General features: G+C 57.4%; 2 protein-coding genes across 5 annotated transcripts in view; one reads left to right on the top strand and one right to left on the bottom strand.

Moving 5' to 3' along the window:
- The window catches only part of NOL4L (nucleolar protein 4 like), an 85694-nt gene extending 71088 nt beyond the window's left edge, over positions 1–14606 (top strand). For 2 of the 4 annotated variants that reach the window (XM_024742960.1, XM_024742962.1), the window contains 6 exons: positions 1476–1744; positions 4077–4262; positions 4342–4533; positions 4737–4859; positions 5298–5499; positions 9990–14606. In XM_024742960.1, the coding sequence (XP_024598728.1) occupies positions 1476–1744; positions 4077–4262; positions 4342–4533; positions 4737–4859; positions 5298–5499; positions 9990–10210 (1193 nt within the window). In that variant the 3' untranslated portion in view covers positions 10211–14606. The remainder of the gene's footprint in view (positions 1–1475; positions 1745–4076; positions 4263–4341; positions 4534–4736; positions 4860–5297; positions 5500–9989) is intronic. The other 2 variants (XR_003003006.1, XM_024742961.1) reach the window with 2 other exon arrangements.
- Positions 14607–18390: 3784 nt separating this feature from the next.
- ASXL1 (ASXL transcriptional regulator 1) overlaps positions 18391–23567 on the bottom strand; it is a 70160-nt gene continuing 64983 nt past the window's right edge. The window contains exon 13 of the mRNA XM_024742934.1: positions 18391–23267. Coding sequence (XP_024598702.1) covers positions 20349–23267 — 2919 coding nt within the window. The 3' untranslated portion in view covers positions 18391–20348. The remainder of the gene's footprint in view (positions 23268–23567) is intronic.

Below are 23567 nucleotides of genomic sequence, written 5' to 3'. Positions count from 1 at the left end.
AGGGGATGGGCGGTGAGGTTCCAGAGGTAGCAGGGCGGCTAGTCTGGGGACTGTGGGATGAAGCTGAGCAAGGCGGGGGTGGGGGTGTGTGTGTGTGTGGATCTTTGGGGTGGCCTTGAGTAGAGCCTGGAGCTGCCCTGCAGGAGGATGGAGAGAGCAGTGACTGCCCAGAGGAAGAGGGGCAGAAGGAGGGGCATCCTGGCCCAGGGGACTTGCGGCAGCCGAGGGGGAGGGGTGCCATGGCGCGGAGGCCTTTCCCATCCCCCTCTGCCCTGGGCCCTGGCTGCTTGATGGGCAGCCGGGAGGCCAGTGATTGGTTGGCGAGCTAGAGCCGCTTGGTCACCATGGGGACGCTCCGGAGGTGCGCGTGCCCAGTGCCCAGCACCAGGAACTAAATCTTCATAATCTGCCGGCTGGGAGGGTGGGGGTGGGGTCGTGCGCGACCCTGGCCTGGGGGAGGGGGTGGCCTGGGAGGCGGTCAGGATTCACTGTGGCCGCCCCTCCCCCACCCACTCTGGTTACAGGTGCAGAGCCGCTTGGGCACCTGGGCGCCACCAGGAACCACGCGGTACTCACCTGACAGTGACCCCGGGAGCTTGAGCGTAGCTTGGGCCTCTGCCTTCTCAGCTGATCAAGCAGGAGGCTGGGGCAGGGTGGGGAAAAGGGGCCTGGAATTTATCTGAAGTGTCTAACCCCCTAGTTAAAAGTTTGTCCTCCTAGGTCTCCCGGCAATGCCGCGCTGTCTGCAGCAGGGGGTGCCCTCCACAGGGCTTTGTTGGGCTGTCACTTCAGGAAAGCAGGGATGGCCCAGGAGGTGCCAGGGATGTACCCGCAGCCCTGGCTCTGGGTGTTCAGTGCCATGTGGCCATGCACCGAGGGCAGATCTCTGTCTGCACAGGCTTGGCCTGGGCCTGCTTGCTGGAGGGAGTGACTAAGGGGCAGGGGTGTCACAGTGGAGCCAACCTTCCTCAGGCAGAGGATGGAGAAGTTGGAGGCTCTGCTGTGGGGAAGGGGTCCTGTGGGGAGAGGGTGTAAAGGGGCAAGGCAGTGGTGAGCTGGGGGAAGAGGGGGGCACTGGCCAGGCCCCATGCAGCCCCTGGCGTGTCCGAGGACTCCTGGACCTGCGGCAGGCAGGTCACACTTGAGGCTGCAGCCACTCACTCCCTGGCCCCCGAAGCTGGATATGGCTTTTGTGGGGTGGAGGGCAGGAGGCATGCTCCGTGGCCGCTCCGCCCTGATGGCCCCAGTTTCCGGCAGAGGGACCCTGCCCCTACCTCAGGCTGGGGCAAGGCTAGCCTCTTGGCGCCCCGAGTGGGGACGGCAGCGCTCACTCACCTCCTGCCCAGGGATGCTCGTGAGGACCGCACGGGGCAAGTACCCCCTGTGGCTGCCATGGCCACGTACCTGGGGGGAGGGGGGTCTTAGGGGCCAGCGGGTGCCGAGGTGGAGCCTCACACCCAGGCCTCTCGTTTCAGACGACTCCTCCTCCGAGAGCGGCAGCGGCAATGGCTCCTCCACCCTGAACCCGTCCACCTCGAGCAGCACACAGGGAGACCCCGCCTTCCCCGAGATGAATGGCAACGGCACCGTGGCCCCCGTGGACTTCACCGCCACCGCCGAGGATCAGCCCATCAACCTGTGCGACAAGCTCCCGCAGGGCTCAGCGCTCGGCATGCCCTCCTACCCCTCCGACGCCGATGGACTGCGGAGCCGCGTCAAGTACGGGGTGAAGACCACCCCCGAGGTGTGTGGGGCTGCGGGCTGCTGGCCCGCCGGAGCTGGGAGTCTCTGCCGCGCCCGTACACGGCAGGGCTGTGCGGGACTGACGTGAAATCACGCGTACCGGGGTTGTGACACCAAGTCAGGGTGGTAGCCGTGGCTGTTCTGCTGTCATTGTCCTGGGGAGGCTCTGGAATGGGAGACCGCTCAGTTGACCTCGAGCAAGGCGCTCACTTCTCTCAGCCTCCACCCCCATCTGTGAAGTGGGGTTGTTGGCCTCTGCCTTGGTGGACGTGGTGGGTGACGTGTGGCCCGGCCCCCTCTGCCTCCAAAACAGAGTCTGCTGTGAGGAGCAGCAGCAGGTGGGCTGCATTCAGCACAGAGGCCCAAGGTCTCATGTTTTCTCGCTACTCTGCATGCCTGTCCCCATTCTACAGATGGTGCAGAAAAAAGGTGAGGCCTTTCTTTGTGGCCCCAGGGATGTGGACGTGTGAAACTCAATAGACCAGGCTAATGGGGGGCGGACAGGTGCCCCACCATTTGGCGCTCCCCTCCCCCTCCCCTGTTGCTTCCGGAAGCCACCTCCGGGCCACCGAGGTCTCCTGCAGCAGTGCAGTGCGGCACCAGGGGCGGGAGCTCTCCCGGGGGGCTGTTTTCTTCTGCCCGGGCTAGGGGGCCCAGAGGTACCTTCTCAGAGCCCTACGCTCCTGGGCTGCAGCTACGGGCCCCTGCACAGGTTCCTTCCCCTCCCAGGGCCTGTTTTCTCTTCTGCAGAGGGCGTGGGGTGGGTGCCAGTGCTGGCTTCCAATGACGTGTCTCGTGGAAAGGTTCTGTACAAATGAACGGGTGTTCAGTCGTCGCTGTGTGTCTGAGCCCAGGCTGAGGGACAGGTACTGGCCAGAGCACTGTCTTCCCTTCTTTGACTGGGTCCCAGGGGCAGGCACAGCTGCTGCCTCGGCAGGCGGAGAGCCAGAGGGGTTGAGTTTGCCACCGGGGCCTCAGGCCACATGTGTGGACCACGGAAGTGAGACGGGAGCACGAGCGCCACCGATAGTTCTTCTGTTTCCTCTGACGCTGGCAGAGGATTGGCCCAAGAGCACCTGGGACTGTGACTTGCCCAAGGCGCCTTTGGACCCTCCGTCGCGAGTCTGACACAGCCCAGTGGGAGGCCAGAGGACCTGGGCGTCCTTTCCCCTTCAGAGTCTATGTGTGTATCAAGAGATGGGCACGAGGCCAGGGACCCTGGGAGGGCTGACCCCGGTGGGTGTGGTCACATGGAGGCTGGTGGTGGCAGCTACCGTGGGACAGGGCACCAATCAGTGTCTGTCTTTATACGTTTGTCCGCAAGAGCTGTATGCCGTCTGGGCCACTATGTGGCCACGTTGCAGGGTGTGATCTGCGGCTGTTTGTTTCCTGGGCCTGACTGCCTACTAGATGCCCACCTCCTTGAGGGCAGGGACTGTGTCTCCAGGACACTGCTAGTCAGGGTACCACTGAGTGAAGTCAGGACTGGACAAAGCCGCAAACTTTCTAAAAGGCAAATGACAGTGGTCCTCGGGGAGCCTTCCCAGAGCACGTGCGGCAGGGGGCAGGAGACCGGAAGGGAACTGAGCAGTAAAGGAAGAGGAGGATGGAAAAAGCAGGGAGGAGAGTAGGGAAGTGCATTCCCAGGAGAGCTGGGGAGGGGTCTTGCTCCAGGAGGGGCTCAGGGGGTGGGTCCCTTCTCTACTGCAGGACAAGGGGCTGTGCCTGGTTCCCTCTCCCCTTTCTACACACGCTCTGCATCAGGGCTCACGGTGACTTCCAGGGGTGGCAGCAGACAGGAGAAGCCCAGCCTGGGAGCTGAGGGGATGCCCTTTTGCCTGATGGGCCTGTTTCTTTGGCTGGTTCTTTCCCAGCCCATCTGTTCCTCATCCCCGACAGACAGCACACTCACTGCTTTTGTGACAGCTCGGTTGTCAACTCAGGGTTGCAGCCCCTTGGAGACCAGGGAGGGAAACCCCGAAGCCAGAACAGATCTTGGCACAAGCAGGAGAGGCTGGCTGGTGGCGGGAAGGGGCCCTTTCTGTGTTTGCCTTTCCCTCGTGCGGTGAGGCACATCCTGGCGTGGGCACTGCTGCCGAGTAAACCACTGTCCCCTCCACTGAACTCCTCCGGGGCGCCAGGCCTCTGCATGTGTGGTTGTGGGCAGTCCCTCCTACAGCCGCCCAGGGAGGGGCAGCAGCATCGCTGTCCCCGTGTCACAGGGGAAAGGAGCAGAAGGAGAGTGACTTGCTCAGGGCCTTGCAGCGTGGCTCACGTGGCATCTGGGTGTGCTCACCGCGGCCTGACCCTCTGCCCCCGCCGCCCTCTCTCAGTCCCCCCCCTACAGCTCGGGGAGCTATGACTCCATCAAAACCGAGGTCAGTGGCTGCCCTGAGGACCTGACGGTGGGCCGGGCCCCCACAGCAGATGACGACGACGACGACCACGACGACCATGAGGACAATGACAAGATGAATGACTCCGAGGGCATGGACCCTGAGCGCCTCAAGGCCTTCAACGTGAGCGCCCGCCCGGGACGGCCAGCTGGGGCGGGGGCTCAGCCGGGCCAGCCCTTCCCACAGCCTGTGTCTCCTGCAGATGTTCGTGCGTCTCTTTGTGGACGAGAACCTGGACCGCATGGTGCCCATCTCCAAGCAGCCCAAGGAGAAGATCCAGGCCATCATCGAGTCCTGCAGCCGGCAGTTCCCTGAGTTCCAGGAGCGGGCCCGCAAGCGCATCCGCACGTACCTCAAGTCCTGCCGGCGCATGAAGAAGAACGGCATGGAGATGGTGAGCCCCAGGCCCACCAGTCCCAGGCTCCCCGCACCCTCCCGGCCTCCTGGGCGCTTTTCCCACAGCCCTCCCAATACCCCTGGAAGCAGGCATTGTGGCCCCTCGTTCACAGAGGAGCCCAAAGCCCAGTGCTGCCCTGCCCACCTCTAGGGCAGGGTCCCTGTGCCCTAACACTGGCTCCATCCCCATTCTGCCTGCAGACCAGACCCACACCTCCCCACCTGACCTCGGCCATGGCAGAAAACATCCTGGCAGCTGCCTGTGAGAGCGAGACGAGAAAAGCAGCCAAAAGGATGCGCCTGGAGATCTACCCGTCCTCTCAGGTGCCTGCTCGCTGCCAGCCACTGGGAGGGTGTCCTCAGCCATGCCGCAGATACTGCCACGGCCCCCGGGTGCAGAGGGAGCAGGGAGGGCGTCCTCAGATGGGAGATGGAGATGCTGGGGGGAGGGGGGCGGCGGGGGGAAGTCAGAGGAGCCCAGACACAAAGGCCTTGCGGGCCTAGGAAGGGAGTCTGGACTTCATCCCGAGCCCTGAGAGTGTCTTCAGCCGGGCAGGAACAGATGAAATCTGCCCTGAAGATAGATGAGCACATGGGGGGCTAGGGGAGGCCCTGGGCAAGGCAGCCAGGGGGAGAGGCAGAGTCCTGCAGGTCCCGCGCCGGGTCCCGGCAAATCTGGGGCCACCACCCACCCCCGTCCAGGGACCGTGGTCAGGGCCTGCTGCCCCTGTGGTTCCCCAGCGCCTCCCTCCCGCTCTGCAGGACGAGCCCATAGCCCTGGACAAGCAGCACTCCCGGGACTCCGCAGCCATCCCCCACTCCACCTACTCACTGCCAGCCTCCTCCTACTCCCAGGACCCTGTGTACGTCAACGGTGGCCTGAACTACAGTTACCGTGGTTACGGGGCCTTGGGCAGCAACCTGCAGCCCCCTGCCTCCCTCCAAACAGGAAATCACAGTAATGGTGAGTGTGGGACACCAGGCTCTGCGGCTCCCTGACCAGCTGCCTTGGGAAGGGGGCGGGGCAGGCGAGGAAGCAGCAGAGGCGGCCGGGAAAGTGACTCCTTCTTGGCACAGGGACCCTCCCCATCTCATAATCTTAGCCAGTCCTTAGCTTGGAAGGCAAGGTTAACAGGAACAGCGTTCCACTCCTTTCTTGCCTCCCCGGAGGCTTGCTGGGCCTCTCCCTGGTCCCCTGCCGCTGCCCCGCACCCCCTCCACGGGCCACTGTGTGCAGTCCTAGCCAAGGCCCCGCTCTTCACCCGAGTTGAGCCCCTCCACACCCTCGTCTCACCCAAAATGACCAAGTCTCAGTGAGACGGTCACTGGCCCAGGTCTTGCAGAGTTGATGGCAGAGCCAGGATTTGGTCCCAGGCAGGTCACCTCCCTCTCCAGGCCACCGCTTAGGACCTCACTTGTGAGATGAAGGTTCTTCTTTTTAAAAGCATTTCTTAGTTTTTTAAAAAAATTTATTTATTTTTGGCTGTGTTGGGTCTTCGTTGCTGTGCGCGGGCTTTCTCTACTTGCGGATGGAGGGGGCTGCTCTTCGTTGTGGTGCGCGGGCTTCTCGTTGCAGTGGCTTCTCTTGTTGCGGACCACGGGCTCTAGGCGCGCGGGCTTCAGTAGTTGTGGCACATGGGCTCAGTAGTTGTGGCTTACGGGCTCTAGAGCACAGGCTCAGTAGTTGTGGCGCACGGGCTTAGTTGCTCCGTGGCATGTGGGATCTTCCCGGACCAGGGCTCGAACCCGTGTCCCCTGCATTGGCAGGCAGATTCTTAATCGCTGTGCCACCAGGGAAGCCCCGAGATGAAGGTTCTTTGACCTAGGAGCAGGGCCCCAGCCCTTTCTGCTGCACTGTGGGGCCCCATCTAGGTCACCTGGGGCAGTGGTTAGCTGTCTGTCCCCCCACTCTAACCCCAGGAGCTGGTGATCCCCTAGGTGCCCCCTGTAACTCTGCCCATGTGACTGATGCAGACGGAACACAGGCCAATATTGGAGAAACAGTCCCCAAAAGATACAAACCTCCCCATGGAGCTAGCTGCTGCCCTGAGTGCGAACCTCAGGCCCTGTCACACTGAGGCCTGGGTGGCAGGTGTGGCAGGGGAAGAGCGGGTTCCCCCGGTGAAGGGCAGCCTGGCGGCCTCCGGGAGCTGGCGGGGTCAGGTAGGGGTGATCCCAGGGCCTCTTGAGCCAGGTATCCGGATTTAGTTCTGCGTGCAGCAGGAGCCACAGATAGGCTTTAAACAAAGGAGGCTATGAATTGTGCTGTCTGCCCTTGTGGTGAGATTTTAATGGGGAGGACAGGAGGCAGAAGCAGTGTGCTTCGGGGGTCGTTCAGAGGCGAGAGGAGAGGCTGGGGGTGACAGCAAGTTGCTGCTTGACGAGTAGGTTAGAGGAAGGTGCCGCCCGCAGGCCAGGGAATTCTGGTTCTAGGTCTTGGCTGAACGTGCCTGAGAATTCCTCTCAGGCCCTTGTCCTTGGCCACGGGAGACCCCTTACTGTTCCTGGGCAGCGATGGAGGCGGCTGGTCCCTACGCATGGCAGAAAGCCCAGACACCCTCGCTCACCTTGCCCCCCACCACCGGCAAGTACGTGTGGGTTCCTGGAAGATTCCTGCCTGGGCTTAACTTCTCATCCTTTCCTAATGCCTCTTAACCTAAAATAAGAGGCTGCCTGGCCCTAATCCCTGAGGCTGAGGCCAGAGTGGTCAGCTGCAGCAGGGGTGAAATGGCTGTCCCAGGCGGGCTGCTTTCCTTCCAGGAAGGAGCCTATCTGACAGCCCTGCTGAGTGGGGACCCTGGTAGAGCGTGTCTGGAGACAGGTGCGGGGCAGGAAGTTAGAGCCCCCCCTGTTGCGCACGGGGAGAGTCCTTCCCAGGGGGCAGGCGATGGTGATAGGCCCCCACCTGGCACCACACAGCAGGGCCTGTCTCGGGCCGCAGCTGCCAGGGCTGCTCCGGCCTCTCTTGAGGGCCAGGCCTGCTGCCCTCCCGCCCTGTTCACACTTGCCAGAGAGGCTTCAAGAAAGGCCACTAGCTCTGCCCCTGTACCTCAGTCTCCCTGGTTCCTTAGAAGTGGGTGGTGAGGTCACGGAGGCCGAGATCTGCTCGCTGACCTCCTGCCTGGGGCAGTGGCGTCCTGTGAGCACTGGGTTTGGGTCCAGCAGTTGGAAGAACACCACGGGCAGTCCCAGTCCCAGTACCTTCCCAGCAGCAGCCCTTAAACGAGGGTTCAGTCCATTTGGCACCTCGGTTGGGCAGTCGTGTTGGTAGCTCAGAGCTCCTCACTTAGATCGTGGGTGGATCCAGGTCAGCCCACATAGACTCAGGCTCTGCCTGTCTTACCTGGGGTGCTGGGCAACTCGCACCCGCTCTGGCCCCTCTAGCAACCACCTGGCCACCTGAGTGTCTGCCTGTAACCAGAGCCCTGGGGGAAGAGACGGAAGGCCTGCTCTGAGCATGGGAGTGAAGAGGACAAGGCTTGGGGGCGGAGGGAGGAAAGAGAGGAAGCCCAGGGCCAGCTCACACCCATGTGGCAGGCGGCCTTCCTCTGCCACCCCCAGCCAGTGTCTGGAGGGGACCAAACCCTGCAGCAGCCGGGAGCCAGCGCAGGCACCCCTGCCTGCTCCCAGACTCTCCCAGCAGCACCCACGTGGGGGTCAGCCGCCTGCTTGGCTGTTCCCAGCAGTTCACAGCCCCAGTCCTTCCTCCTGTGTTTCATTTTAATGGACTTCCCTCGACCCTCAGTTCCAAGGATGTTCCTTAGCAGGCCAGTTCCCAGGACCTCCTGCTTGACGTCCCTGTTCTCTGATTAGAGAAGAAATAACCCCACGTGACAGACTGTCCCATCTAGATTCCAACTTCCTTCCCCATTTGGGGGCTGCACCAGCTTCCTTTTAGCAGTAGCCGAGTTTCCATAATTTCTCCCAAGATGTTACTTCTGGTCTATATGTCTCCAGTGACAAGGACTTGTCCATCTCTGTAGGAGCATAAAAACTATAGGGAGTTCCCTGGTGTCCTAGTGGTTAGGATTCTGGGCTCTCACTGCTGTGGCCCGGGTTCAGCGCCTGGTCAGGGAACTGAGATCCTGCAAGACTCATGGTGCAGGCAAAAAAAAAAAAAGAAAGCTGCTGCCACTGTAGGTGCAATAATGATTCAAACTGGCTGTCAGAACCAGTGGGGTAGTGGGGAGCTGGCTGGTAACTGAGAACTGCCTCACACACCCTTGTACGATGATCTCTGCTTATGGGAGTTGGGGGCTGGGCAGGGCACAGGGAGACGGACCTAGCTGGGTCACAGGCGGCCTCCCAAGCAAGCTTCCACTCCCACACCACCAGATCCTCTCCTTTGGCGGTTTTCTTGCTGAACACCTGGAAAGAATGCTCAAATTCCAGGAGCTTCTGTGTCTCCTGGAAGCCCTTTCCGCCGCACCGAGGGGTTCACCGGCGTGGCTCAGCCCCAGAACAGTCGCCTTGTGCTGTAGCTGAGGGCCGGGGGCCCAGGGAAGTTAGGAATCACCCACGGCGGGGCCGAGCAGGCCGCCAGTCCGGGCTCGCTGACTGCAGAGCCACAGCGCACCCCATAGCGCCGTTTGGGAAAGGTGGAGAGGAGACCAGGCCTGGTGGCCCCAGCACACACCCCCAGTGTGTTTCGGTAAGACTGCAGGCTCCCTCTTTGTTGCCACCGTTCAAGGGCAAAGGGGAGGTGATTTCTCCAGAGGGCCCCTCTGGGTCCTGTCTGACCTTCCGACCTTCACACACCCACCCCACCAGCATTAATCTTCCACCTCGCTTGGGCACAAGAGAACTTCTCAAAGGCAAGGGGCTTCGACGTGCTGCAGCCCACCAGGAGGAGGCTCAGCCCCCAGCGCCTCCCTCCACCTGCCCCTCCAGCTGCTCCCGGCAGGGCGCACTCCATCTGGCCGCTCCAGCCCCGGCCTCTTTCCCAGGCCCAAGCAGGGCAGCCCAGGGCAGCCAGCCTCTTTCTTGCTCTTCCCCGGCGGCAGCGGTTGAGAAACCCCTTCCTTGTCTCATGAGGCGCACACATGGGTGCTTCTTTTCCTGGCCTTCTGGGGCTCCAACTCTGGACTCCGTCCAGAGCTTTCCACACCCTGTCCCCCTCGGGGGCGTCGGACCCCCACCTACCGGCAGTGTCTTAGCCGCCCCCTCCCCCGGAGACCAGAGCCCAGAGCGCGGAGGCCTGCCTGACAGTCCTCAGAGAGCAGGCGAGGTGCGATGAGTGCCAGGGAGCTGGGCCCAGAGTGCTGCCCGGCCCGAGGCCAAAGCCTCCCCCTGACCCCAATGCAGGATCACCCTCGGGCTTAACAGAGAAGCCCGCGTCTTGTCTGCAGGCCCCCTTCTAAGCACTGGGGTACAACCGTGGAGACAGACGAGGGCCTTGGGCCCCCACGATAAGGGAAAGGGTGCCCCTCCTCACCCTGGCTCCCCTCCTCACAGGGCCCACGGACCTCAGCATGAAAGGCGGGGCCTCCAACACCTCCACCACGCCCACACCCACGCCCTCCAGCAACAGCACCAGCCGGACGATGCCCACCGCCCAGCTCAGCCCCACCGAGATCAGTGCCGTGCGGCAGCTCATCGCCGGCTACCGGGAGTCCGCCGCCTTCCTGCTGCGCTCAGCAGATGAACTGGAAAACCTCATTTTACAGCAGAACTGACCCAGCAGCACGTGGAGTGCACTACCCTAGGGAAGGAGGCTCTCCCAGCCCCGGACCGGCTTCCCGCCTCACCAGTTGGTACCTTTTGTTTTTTGAAAGAGGTGGATGCAGAAGAGCTGTTTCTAGCCACACTCCAAGCGCCTGAGACTCTGGGCACAAGGACACTTTTTTTTGGAATCTCACCACACGGGTGCTCTGACCTGCTTGGAAGAGGCCAACGGGGCAGCTTTGGAAGGGCTGGGGCTCCCCCTGACAAGGCGCTGGGGCCGCAGCTCTATTTAGAATCATCTTCGTGGACCCTGATGTTAGAATCCCACCCCCAGATAATTACCTTTCAAGTCTTAGGTGAGCAGAATTGCATATTTATTGAGAAAAACAAAGTGGACCCTTTCTTCCTCTCCCCTTAGTAATTTATTTTTCTGAAAATGGATTCTTTTGTGTTTGTACAGATTGCCAGTCTGTGTCTGTCTGATCAGAAGGATGTATCCCTGTGACCTAACATTCCATATCACTACACTGGCGCGGGCTGGGGGCCGGCAGGGCTGGGGGCAGCGGGGGCGCCGGGCTGGCTGTCCCTCTGAGCGCCCAGCCCCGCCAAGCAGGAGGACCTCACCCACACCCACTACAGAGCAAAGACAAACAAAAGCGGCTCCCCCTCCCCTCATCCCACAGACGCCCCAGTCACACGGTCACCCGTATTCTACCTCACACTCCAGCGTGGGCTTTTCCAGGATGTGCCCTGAGCCTGTTCTGAACGGCTGTCTCCCACCTCCCCCACCCAGTGTGTCTGCCTGGGAGGTAAGTCCAGAGGGGAGGCCAGGAGCTGGATGGAGCCCAGGGAGGAGCCCCTGGCCCCAGCGCTTGACAGGACAGAGTGCCGGGGCACAGGCAGCCGGTCAGCTGGGTCCTTGCCCTCACCCTGCCCCCAGGGAGCCAGGTCTGAACACTTCTCCGCACAGGCCCTGGCCCCTTGGACAGGGCCCCCGACCCCACCCCCCTCACTGCTGCAGGGTGCGCCCCTGGCTGTCAGGAAAGGTGGACCGCAGCTCCTGTCCCCTGCCCCCGTGGCTGGAGTAAAGGGACCATCAGCAGAAGTGGAGAAGCCACCTGGCTTCTCCTAGGACCAGCCCTTCTGCAGGGGCCAGTCCTGGAAGAAACCCATAATCCCTGGAGTGTGAAAAAGGGCAAAACGAAAAGGCTGGCCTGGTTTCCTTCCTCCCCGATAGGCACTTCCTCTTGCTCAGTGCAATACCTACCAGTGCTGCTAAAACCAGGGATTTGCCCAGACCTCACAAGGCCCACGGGGCCTCTCCATGCGACACTCCGTAGCCATGACAGAAGCCCTCTGTTGCCTTTCCGCCCTCAGAGCGAAGAGGTCCCGTGGGAGCCAGGGCCGAGGGGACCCTAGGGTCGAGAGCCGCTCGACCCCAAAGCAGGCACCCCCTTCCCAAACCAGCTTTTCTGCAGCCAACTGCCTCCTGGCACTGTGGCAGACCACCCTCAGGAGGGGTGGTGAGGGGGCTCCAGCGTGGATGCCTCCCCCTCCTCGGATCCGCGACTGAGCTATGGGCCCCCCGATCCAGAAAGTCTGAAGGGCAGGGCGTCCTGCCCCCTGCTTGCCTCCAGCCCCGAGAGGTTGAGGGTGGCCTTTGCTCTCCCAAGTGGCCTCCAGCACCCCACGCAGCCACACCACCTCTGCCTTCCATCTGACCAGTCCCCAGGCTCCAGCCAGGGCCGGGACGCCGAGACCCGCCGTCAGCACAGCACAAGCTCCAGTGCCCGAGGCCGCTCCCACCCCACCCCCAGTGTCCACACGTCCCGCCCCCATCTGCTCAGTACCACTCGCGGACGTTTGAATTTGTGTAAATATTTATTTTTGTGTATGAACGATACTACAAAAAGTAATCAGTAGATCTTTTGCAAAATGTTACCCCGGGCAATTTGTGAAAATCTTAATGTTGAAAACTGGCACAGACAATCGCCGCCTTAGAATTCTCGACATCAACTGCTTCACGTGTCATTTCTCCTCCCGGAGGCAGTACCCAAGCCAGGCACAAACGGTTAGCTTTTCTGAACACACAGGAGTGAGAAAGACTGGGGAAGCGGCTTCCGCCACCACCCGCACAAGGGATTAGATCTGAAGCTCAGTATAAGCTCCAGTGTGAAGTCGTGTTTTTCTGAGTCAAGCTTGTCCCAACTAACTGACCACCTTCAGCGGCCTTAGCACCGCGATGAGAGTGTAGGTTCAGTGTGCTTCAAAGAGAAAGGAAGCAAATGATGATCGTGGTCAAGGTCCGCTGGGGCTCCCAGAGCCCCTCCAGGACAGTGGATCCCGTCACGTTGACCCCACCTCTGGGGTGGGCTCCTTCCGAGTGAAGCTGCACGTGAAGCCCTCGTGACGGCCGAATCAGGAGCAAGTTACTGTGTGGAAACAGGATTCCATTAGCTAGTTCCATCAGGGAACTTGTTCAGTTTTGCTTTTGTTTTAAAAGATGCAGCGTCAACCCCATCCCTCTCCCCCTGATTTGGAGAAGCACCAAGGAGCTGGCTCTGCTGAACCCAGCTCGCTGCTGTCCCCACCCCGCCCCAGGGACTGCCTTCTCCTAAAGGGAGCGTCTAAAGCCCTGCCCCACAGCCAGTTCTTTCTTACGGAGGGCCTCAGGGCACAAATTGATCATTCGGGATCCTACTTTTAAGAGGTAATGCAAGAATAGAATATATATCAGTTCCAGAGTCTTTGCAGGGGGCTCACTAATCCCACAAGGTTGGAATCAGAGGAGAAATGGGAATTTGGTCTTAGTGGTGGGTCATCGGGTAGACCAGTGAGAGTACAACCCATCTAAAACTCATTTTACCATCACCACTCAGTTTATACCCAAGGACAGTGTTGAGGGGGAGGGGGACCGGCAGGGGGTTGGAAAGTTTTAGAAGATTTCAAACAAACAGGTGGAACCCAGCCATCCCTATTCCCAAGGGCCACTTATGACTCCAGGGGTGGTTATAGGATTAATTACCAGTTCATATTCAAAATGCTGCTTTGAACTCAGAGGGTTGATACTTTTAATTTGTAATTTTTTGTAAAACTTTTTACAAGATAGTAAAGTATTTCACCAGAATACCAGTTTCAATCCGTCCATGGTCTGATTTTTATATAATTTAGTGGTGCTTTAGAAACTTTGTTTTTGTTGTTTATGAGCTAAACAGCTCAGTCCTTTTTCGCCTGTATCTACCTAAGACCAATGTGAACCTTTGTATTTTTGCTCCTAATTTTGGACTCAGTGAAAGTGTACTGTTTACATGTACAGATGCCCCGGTCCCTGTGTGTCCTGCAAGACTCGCTCCTGAGGAGGAAGGCGCACCTCAAAGCTCATCTGCCTAGCAAAGCCACGAAACAAAAACCTCTCACTTTTTACCTGTGTTTCCACCTAAAAACAAAAACAAAAAACCTACACCACACAGAACTCAGATTTGCTGAAAAATACTTTTCTAAGCTCAGAAAAATCTCCATGCGGCAGATGGCCCATAGGCTTGTGTCATATGGTCCATTTAGGAGCAGGGCTCAGAAGGGAGACTTCCCACCGGCTGCAGGTGGGACACTGACGGCGTGGACTCATGAAAAGTGAAAGTAGGACTTGGCTGCAGAGCCGAGGGTGGATATAGCTCTTCTCCTGACAGCCCGGGAATGGGAAGGTCACGTTGACTCATGGGAGCTTCAGGGTCAAGCCACCCAAGATTTAGGGACAACCCGAGAGGTTTCCAGTCCCCTGGCATAATTGAGACACGTTGGGGAAGAGCGCAAGTTCCTTACCTGAGATGAGTTGTAAGACCTCCCAATGCAGACGGTATAAGCATTTCTTCAGGGTCGCCTGGAGGCAGCTCATTCATGAGGCATCCCCTCTGGGGAGGGGCAGGGGGCTCCAGTCAGTAAGCATATGGCACTTAAGACAAACAGCAGATGGCACCAACTTCTAAAGATGACTCTTTATTACTTAGTCAATGGCTTCACCTCTAAATTATATTTTTACAGATATGCACCTATGCAACTTAACGTGGCTCTTCTAAGCAGGTGAGGACTTCCTCCTCAATGCTCTATAAAAATTATTTGTGTTCTATATAGTGAGTTTTTCCAGTAAATGTGGCTTAATATTTTAATTCTTAGAATGTGTCTTCTCTATGTGATGCAACTAAATTCTGTTTTGTTTGTGGAATGACTAGCACAGGCCAACTCCCTCTCCCCTCACTTAACAAAAGACCAATGAGCTGTTAATCGAGCTGTTATCTCCATGGTATTACTTGCTAAATGCACTGATTTCATAAGTATGTGGAATCCTTTTTCTTTTGAATCTGTATATCATATATAAGACTGAATCTACTTAATAAACACTGAATAACAAACTGAATGCTTTATTTCCACTGTGTCCTCTCAGCAGCAGCACTGCCAGCCAGTACTGTTCCCTCCAGCTCTGGTTTGGCACTGAGACACCATTCTACCAGTAGATTCCACCTTTTTTTTTTAAATTTATATACTTACTATTTTTGGCTGCGTTGGGTCTTTGTTGCTGCCCACGGGCTTTCTCTGGTTGCAGCGAGCAGGGGCTACTCTTCGATGTGGTGCACAGGCTTCTCACTGTGGTGGCTTCTCTTGTTGCGGAGCACAGGCTCTAGGCACGCGGGGCTTCAGTAGTTGTGGCTCGTGGGCTCCAGAGCACAGGCTCAGTAGTCGTGGCGCATGGGCTTAGTTGCTCCGTGGCATGTGGGATCCTCCCGGACCAGGGATCGAACCCCGTGTCTCCTGCATTGGCAGGCAGATTCTTAACCACTGCACCACCAGGGAAGTCCCAGATTCCACCTTTTCCTAGCCAATAAGCTAGCACGCAGAAGGTCCTTAGTAGATTTTCTTGAACAAATGAACTTGTCACTTTTTTTGGCGCCTCACCCTTCAGAAAGGGAAGGAAAATGGACCTTTCCTGGTCCTCGTCAGGTGCCCAGCACAGGCACACATCATTTTGAAATCTCACCGTTGCCTTCCCAGGGAGGTGCTCTGGCCCCGCTTACAGATGAGAAAATGGGCACGCCGGGTGCACACCTCGCCTGGATTCAGCCAGCGCCCAAGCAAGGTCTTAAATGCAGCTGTTTCCCGGCAAATCGCCCTCTTTCCACTCCTGTCCGCCCAGGGCGCAGCTCTTCTGAGACTGAAACCAGACTCAGGCAGCTGGGAAAACCGAGGAAACACCATCCCTGGTCCTGAACCGTCAGGACTTGACACTCCATTCGACCCAACACCTGGGGTCCCCTTGAAGGAAACAAAAGGGCTGCTTTTTGTTTTTTTCAAAGACGTTTACTTGTGTGCAGACTTTTTTTCATCCTGCATTCAATTTAGGTTAAACTTTGAGGAAAACTTTCAGGAATGTGACTGGGGCCAAACCTGATTGTCATGAGTTTAAAATCAATTCTGAGTTAAAAGCATAAATGTAATTAACAATTGCTTGTATATACACACACCCACACACACTATGTGGCAGTCGTTAAATGTTTTTTTTTGTAATGGCAGAAGAATCTTTTTTTTTTTTAATGAAATTCTGTGCAGTAGCCAAATATATAAAACAGGTAAAGGGAGATGGGCCAACAGTTTGAAAACGCTGCCCCGAGGGAGTCTATATACCCTGGGGCTGAGATTCGTAAGAAGAGGAGCAGGTACAGTCAAAGCAGAAGGTGGCACTTCATCTTCTCAGATGCAGGTAGGGACCCAGAGCAGCAAGTCCTCAGCGATGCCATGACAGTGTCTGTCCCACCAAAACTACCACTGCTGAGAACCACCGAAGGACCACAAACTCCCCCACCTGGGACAACACAGCCAGAGCCCCGGCCCACGGCCCACGGCCCGCGCTGGCCCAATGGAAAGCACTCACCTCCAGCTGAAGCCGCAGCCAGCCGCGGGGACACTGGGATCCAAGGAGGAAGTGCTTGTGGACAGAGAAGGGCTGCTTGGTCCCGGCCCAGCTTCTTTAAATGGAGCTCCAGACCACCGGTGTTAAGTGTAGAGGACGACATCAAAGGGGACGCCCCCATGGAACAGTGAGATCAAGGTTACTCAGTGACCGAGCAGGCCAAGCTCAGCTTACTTGGTGAGGGGGGGAGACCGTGCCTGTAACGCACTTTTAAATCTAAATGCACTAGTGAAGGTCAGTGGCTAGACTGTAGGATAATCCTTTGCAAAGTCCTCTCTCCCCTCTTTTGTATAAACCCAGATTTTATTAGGTTTATTATCAGTCAGGGGGTTCTTCAGTGAGGGGCTCCAGCTGCCGGCGGGGCGGAGGGGGGGCTCTTAAACCGTCTGTGTGTGCGTGTGCATGTCCCTGCGGGGAGAGGGTCCAGAGCTCCCACTGGACTCTCAGAGGAGCCCGTGTTCCCAGAAAAATGAATCATTGCACTGACGGCTGTATTTTTGTTACTGTCATCCTTACAGAGCTTCCATCTATACCTTTTGGTTGTTAGAGATGCTCATTCCAGGCTTTCAAAATGATGCACAAAGAGGAAGAAGCACAGGGCACTGTCACCATTTGGTTTCAAGTATTAACCTCCAGGGTCACAGAGCCTACCCTCTCCATCACTTTAAACGGCGCGCACACACCATACACCACACACACACACACACACACACACACACACACACACACACACACACACACACACGCACACACACGCATCCCTCTCAAGCAGGGTCTGACTTCCTCATGAGCAGGTCGGACATGAAACAAACGGGTGACACTGTGCCTGGCCAGTAAGACAGCACTCTTTCCAGATTCTGAAACAGCAGATTTCCTTGCCCTTTGGACCATGAGTAAAATAAGCCTCTCCTGCCAAGTACTCAGTCTCTAAACCCAGGACTATGCACTCAACTGTAGTGAGGGGCTGAAAGTCAGATATCCACTCAGCTCGCACCAGCCCTCAGCGCGCCACACGGGCCCCCCTCTCCACGGCTCCTCCCCGGGGTGAGGGTCAAGCAGACGACAGGAGCCTCTCCCGTCTCAGTCCCACGCGAGCTAACAGGATGGGGTACTTCCTATGCGCCGCACATGATGACTTTATGCAGTAGCAACTCTCAGCCCAGATCAGTGATGAGCAAGTTGCCAGGGGCTTAGTGACTTACCCCAACCACTGCGCTGGCAAGCAGCCAGGCCCCCACTCTCACCCGGCGCACGTTCCACCTCCCTGCTGAGATGCAGTTGGCGGTCAGGTCCCAGCCCTGGCTTCCAACACATTCTAAGCTCCTGCAGAAGTAATTGGGCCAACAGATTCCATGACATGAAGGCACACGTACACATCACCACCACCAGGCAGTTACCCAGGCACCACAAAGCCACCTGACCACGACTTCTCTACCCGCACCTCGATCAAACTGCAGCACCGCAAAACGACAGCTTGCACTGCCCCAAAACATGTTCCGACGCACGTAAAATCTACCCTCTCCAGTTCACGGGAAACAAATTAATGGATACGTATTTTAATTAATCTTTAAAGTCAATCCCTGCAGTCTGTCATCCACTGAGGCTCGTCAACCAGCGTCAGACCCCATTTCGGGCAGGCCCCTCCCTCGCTGCTGCTGGTCACCCTCCCGCAAGATCCTCTGCCAGGAGGACTCTCTCAGGCAACCTCAGTCTCAGCAAGGCGGTTGGGATGAGCAGCTGTGGAGGGACGGCATAGTTCACGGCTTCGATTCTCAGGCGGAAAGGACCCCCATCGGTTTCAGGAGATTTTGCTTCCAGTCCACATGGTGGATAAATGGGTAAGTTCGCATGTCATGCTCAGTCTGATGAAGACCAGCAACACTGACAAGTCGCACCTTTGGGACCAGCATCTCAAAAGAACTCCACACACGAGGGGCTTCCCTGGCGGTGCAGTGGTTAAGACCCCAGGGGGTGTGGGTTCGATCCCTGGTCAGGGAGTTAGGGTCCCATAAGCCTTGCGGCCAAAAAACCAAAACATGAAACAGAAGCAATAACTGTAACAAAATTCAATGAAGACTTTAAAAAATAGTCGACATCAAACAAAACAAAAAGCTCCACGGACTAGAAAATCAGCTCCAGCGCCGAGGTGAAGTGAGCCAGGGTCTGCCTCCCAACCCAACCTTCCTCCCAGCCCAGCAGGGCGGCCGCAGAAGATGACCGAGACCACACGTGCAGGTTGTACAGGTTTATTTTTCCAAGACCACAGAGACATACAAGAGCAGTGCTTTCCCCGGCGGACCAGTTTCCAACTGTCCCCTAGGGTGGCCCCAAAGGTCACAGCAGAAAGAGGAAGAGGGTCAAACACGCTTGTGCCTCTGCTCCCTGTCTTTGGTAAACAGACTCTTGAAGTTGACAACCTGGACTTGGCCAATACTGCATTTAAATCACCACCACATCTTTGCCAACTTCCCACTCATGCTTCAGATGACAGAAATGCCACAATGGATGAAAAGTGGGGGAAAGAAAAGACCTTTCGGATGAAATGAGACTTGCTGAAGTCACACCAATTTTACAGCTCACACAGACGCACTCACACAGGGAGACCTAAGCTCAACAAGGAAGATGCTCAACTCACAAGTCGAGGAACAAGAAATAAGGCAGGAAGCAGGGTGAGGTGACACACCTATGGAGACATCTACTTGCTGGAAACGTGTCGGGAGAGAGGCTGGCAGCTGGCATAGCTGTTTCTTCCTTAACCTGCTGTCAAAAGTATGTCCAGGGGAGTCCTGTGGCCCCAGGAAAGCGTGCTCCCAGGTACTGCTGACAGGTGGGGAGCCCGGAGCCAGGTCCAGAAGGCCCACCTGGGGGCTGCCCAGGGCACTCACCCTTGAATCCAGAAGCACTTGACACTGGTGGTGGTGATTTGTCACACATGGCGGCGAGCCGCCAGTGAAGGTCGGAGGAGAAGCGATGAGGAGCAAGACGCATTCGCCCAGCAGCGAGCAGCCGGGCTGCCCGTGGCTCTGCAAGTGCAGCAGGTCCACCGGCTGACCGGTGACAGGGCACCGGGCCAACTGGCAGGTCCCAAGTCAATCACTCCACCCCTCACGTCGGGCAGCACAGCACGCAGTGGCTCTGACACAGGTGCAGAGAAGTCAATGACACCACTTTAATGCAATGATGCCGAAGACGTAAAATAAGGGAGAGTCGTTCGTGTTCTCTGTACAATACACCCATTTACAGAATCGGCCAGTACTGTGTACAACATATAAATACATGATAAAACATTAGAGGTGCAGAGAGCATACTTACAGAAGCCAGGAGTTCACTTTATACATCCAAGGATAAAGAGTTAAAAATATAAAAATAAGAAAAACACACTGCTTTGAAATGTAAAATGACTTTCACATACACAGGTGTGTGGAGATGCCCACTCCCACAGAGTCCAAAGTGACGGAGAGGGTGTCGAGCAGACAAATTCACCTGCCGAACGTCTGGACACCTGACTTACAAGGAGGAAAGACAATCCTATACCCGACGCATTGTCCAAGCAGGTCTATTCAAGGTTCCGAATGCTCCCGTGGGCCAGTGGATTATTCGGAGACAGCCAAGTCCCAAACCGGCTTCAGCAACAGAACCAAAGGTCAAACTGGCTCCACCAACTGGCAAATGACTGTGACCCTGAGGTCAGCAGGTTCTGAAGCCCCCTGGTGGGCACTGCTGGGAGTTGCTTTAACCCCGTGCTGACTTCTTCCCCATCAACTCCCAGAGGAACAGCGGGAGGAAAGACGGCAGGGAGGGGGCAGTGGAAGACCGACATTTCTACTCAGTTCGGGTAGGTTAGTCCCCTTGGTGGAGAACACAACCTTCTTGCTTCAGCTTCAAGTCCCTCTGAGTCTCAAGGAGGCTCCCCACACCGCACCAGGCTCTGTCTGTGTGACAAGAGCTCGGGCTGGCCGGCCAGCCTTGGGCAGCCCAGCAACCTGCCCTGCAGGAAACCCTTCCAGCAAAACCAGAAGGCCGACAAGTGGCCGAGGGGCTTTAGCACTACAGATTTTAGGGACAGGCAAGAGAACTCTTGCCTAGAGAGACAGTCTATTTTATCAATGATATTCTGTATACAGATTTAAGATCCGTCATTATCAAAATACACACACTAAATATACAACTTTTCCCATGGCCATAATTTATTATCTCACCACAAGGCACAATACACAGAGCTTTGAGGGTCCAATACAGTCATCGTGACAGAACGCACCACAGCCCTGGCACATGATCATGGCTTTCAGGCTGCACGCACACTGGAGTGAGATGCTTTCCACCGTGCTGCTGTCGGTGAACATCTGCAAGGAAAGTGATGCGCTGTGGCTTGCACCAAAGTTTGCTTTGTGGCTCAGCTGCACCACACTTCCGGCAAGGCCTTTGGCAAAGGTGGGGGAGCCAGAGGAATAATTAAAGCTGGTGGAACTTAGCTGGAGTTTGGAAAGCTTCCCATAAAATGCCTGTTTGATGTTGAGCTGGGAGGGGATGGAAGAAGGCTCTAGAGGCTGACTGAGCCCTTTCCCAGGCTCTCGGGGTAATTTCCAGAAGGGCAAATCAAGGACAAAGGGGATCCCTTGCAAGTGATCCACCAGCTCCCGAGGACTAGGCCCCGCTACATTTCTGTTCTCTGCATTCGCCTTGAGAGGCCCCCCACCAAAAGTCTTCTCGCTCTTGATGCTGCCAACAGAGGCAGGCGGTGGCTTTGGAGCCCAGTCTTCCCTGGCCGTCTGTACCCCACCAGACACAGAGTTTTTGCTTGGCCCCGACTTCCTGCTGGGAAAATCGGGAGGGGCATCAGCAGGCAGAGGCATTGGCTCCACAGGCCGGGGGCACTGAAGGGCTGCAGCCTCGTTTTTGGAGCCAAAGAGCTTCTTCCCTTGGCCTCCAGCACTGTTCTGATCACCCAGGGCCCGACCTGCCTGATCGGGACCCGAGGAGACCACAATTGGAGATGAGAAACAAGGGGCTCTCGAGGTAGTGAGATTTCCCGGACTCGTGCCTGGGGCGGCACTTGAATTACTGCACTGGGACAGGTCACCAGCTTCCTTCTGATCTTCAAAGCTAAAGGGAGAGAACTGCTCTTTGGAATCCACTTCTACTTTCCCAGAGGCAGCCACTGGATTTGTCACTGGATATAGGGAGCCTAAACTCAGGGCGTGCTTGGAAATCTGTGGGGGCGCTCCAGGAGCCTGGGCGGCCTCCAGCCTGACAAGGCCGGTGCTTGCTTCACGGCTCTCAGGTAGAAGAGACTCCTTCGAAGCTCTTAAAGAACTGGGACTGCTACTGCCAACCTCATGACTGCTTTCCGCAGGGTCTTGCAAAGATCCGATATACAGGGAGCCGTCATGGCTCTGCTCTGTTGTCAGTGGGAGTCGTGGGGATTCGGGTTTGCTGCCACCATGGGCTGGACGAAGAACCTTCTCTAGGGGCAAGCTGCCCTGCAGCAACTGCATCACGAGGGGGTTAGTAGCCTCCACCGAGGACGCGAGCCTGCCCAGGGACACAGGCCTCGGCTGGTACTCGGTACTGGCCAGTAACAGGGAGTCCGGGATCTTCTGGGGAACCGCACACACTCGAGACACCCAGCTCTGTGGAGCAACCATCCCGTCTGTCCTTGTGACCAGACTCAGGTCACCGTTCACCTTGGAGAGTGAGGTGGAGCGGTTCCAAACGTGTTTCTCACCCTGCTCCACCGCTGAGGCCCTCTTCGGCACTGCAGCTTCACTAGGCTCGGCCTCAATGCTGTCCTCAGAGAAGCGGCCTTCAAAGTCAGAGGCTGTGTCTGTGGACTCGCTCTGAGGGCTCAGCACTTCAGAGTCCCCACTGATTTTCAGCTTTCCACCTTCCAGCTGCCTGCGGTCGTGGCCGGTGCTGGCAGCACACCCTGGAGATGGCACTGTCCAGAGTGAAGCCAAGCTGTCGGGGGGATCCAGACCCTCCTCAGCTGTCAACCCCCCAGGTGACGCTGGAATGAGGGGAGCAGCTTTCTCCCACTCCTCTCCAACCTGCGGCGTAACGGATGGGACGTCTTCTCTGGAGTCGGGTTCAGGCCGTCCCGCTGCCTCGTCATTTGACAGGCCAGGCATCCAAGGAGCAGCACCAGCGGAGACGGGAGCCTCGGTTTTCAAGTTTTCTCGTCTAGTAGCACTTTCCCTCATGGGTGGGCCCGAGTCACCAAGTCCTGATTCATCATCAAATGGTCTGTCCTGCAGGGAACCGGCCAACGATGGTTCAGGGATGGGACTGGGGGTCACATTCACAGGATCCTTCACGGTGGGATTACTGTCACTGTCTAGAGCCTGGCCGGTTCCTTCTTCTAATCCAACATCCCCCGCTAGAGCCTGAACAGGACTGCTCTCCAGGGGGATGGTGGGTCCTCGCTCCTCATTACCCCTTTCCCAGGAAGTGGTACCAGACCCACATTCAGTTCTACCTCCCAGATGCAACGCAGGCTGCTCAACTAATCGCTCAGGTGCCGGGGTTTTGGAGGGCAGTGGGGGTAAGGCCTGGCGTGGCTGGTCCCCAGTGGGAGCAATGGGAAGTCGGGAAGCATCTTCCAGCCCGCTTCTGAGGCCATCTGGAACCCTCTGTCGTGGGTAGCTCTTCTCCTTTCTGGGAGAAGCCAGGTCCTCTCTCCTGGCTATGGACACGGCAGTTCCAGGATGGACATGCTCCCCATTTAGAGGACAAGGCGGCAGTAGTTGTGTTCGCTGTAGATCTGACGCACACTCTCCAGGGGTACCTGGGGCTCCCCTGGACTCAGGGTGGCCACAGGCCTCACCACCATCACCACTGCCGATGCCTCTGCCACCTCCCTCATCGGTGGCCCCGCCGCCACCTCCACCCGGGCCACCCCCCCCTCCGATGGCAGTGGTGGCCGCCTCTCGATGGCAGTGGTGGCCTCTCGCCCCTCGGACCTGCAGAGCACGGGCTTTAATGTCTGCAAGGGTCCTGGTGCCAGTCCAGCCCCGACATGAGGACTCCGTGATGGGGACGATGCGGGGGCATATCTGGTAAGTGGGCTGACCTTTAACCACCCAGGGTGGTTTGATACGTGAAAGTTGAATCTGCAAGAGAAAAATAAGAAAACAGTTTTAATTGACTGAGCACTCTGACCTAGGAACTGTAAAGCTAAATCGCGACCCTGGTGGCCTAGAGAATCCAATCATCTTCCTTAAAAATGAAATAATCGGGCTGCCCTGGCGGCGCAGTGGGTGAGAGTCCACCTGCCGATGCAGGGGACAGGGGTTCGTGCCCCGGTTCGGGAAGATCCCACATGCCGCGGAGCGGCTGGGCCCGTGAGCCATGGCCGCTGAGCCTGCGCTCTGCAACGGGAGAGGCCACAACGGTGAGGGGCCCATGTACCG

Source organism: Neophocaena asiaeorientalis, unplaced genomic scaffold, assembly GCF_003031525.2.
Source record: "Neophocaena asiaeorientalis asiaeorientalis breed wild unplaced genomic scaffold, Neophocaena_asiaeorientalis_V1.1 scaffold82, whole genome shotgun sequence".
Taxonomy (NCBI): Eukaryota; Metazoa; Chordata; class Mammalia; order Artiodactyla; family Phocoenidae; genus Neophocaena; species Neophocaena asiaeorientalis.
This window is presented reverse-complemented; position numbering and strand designations above follow the sequence as displayed.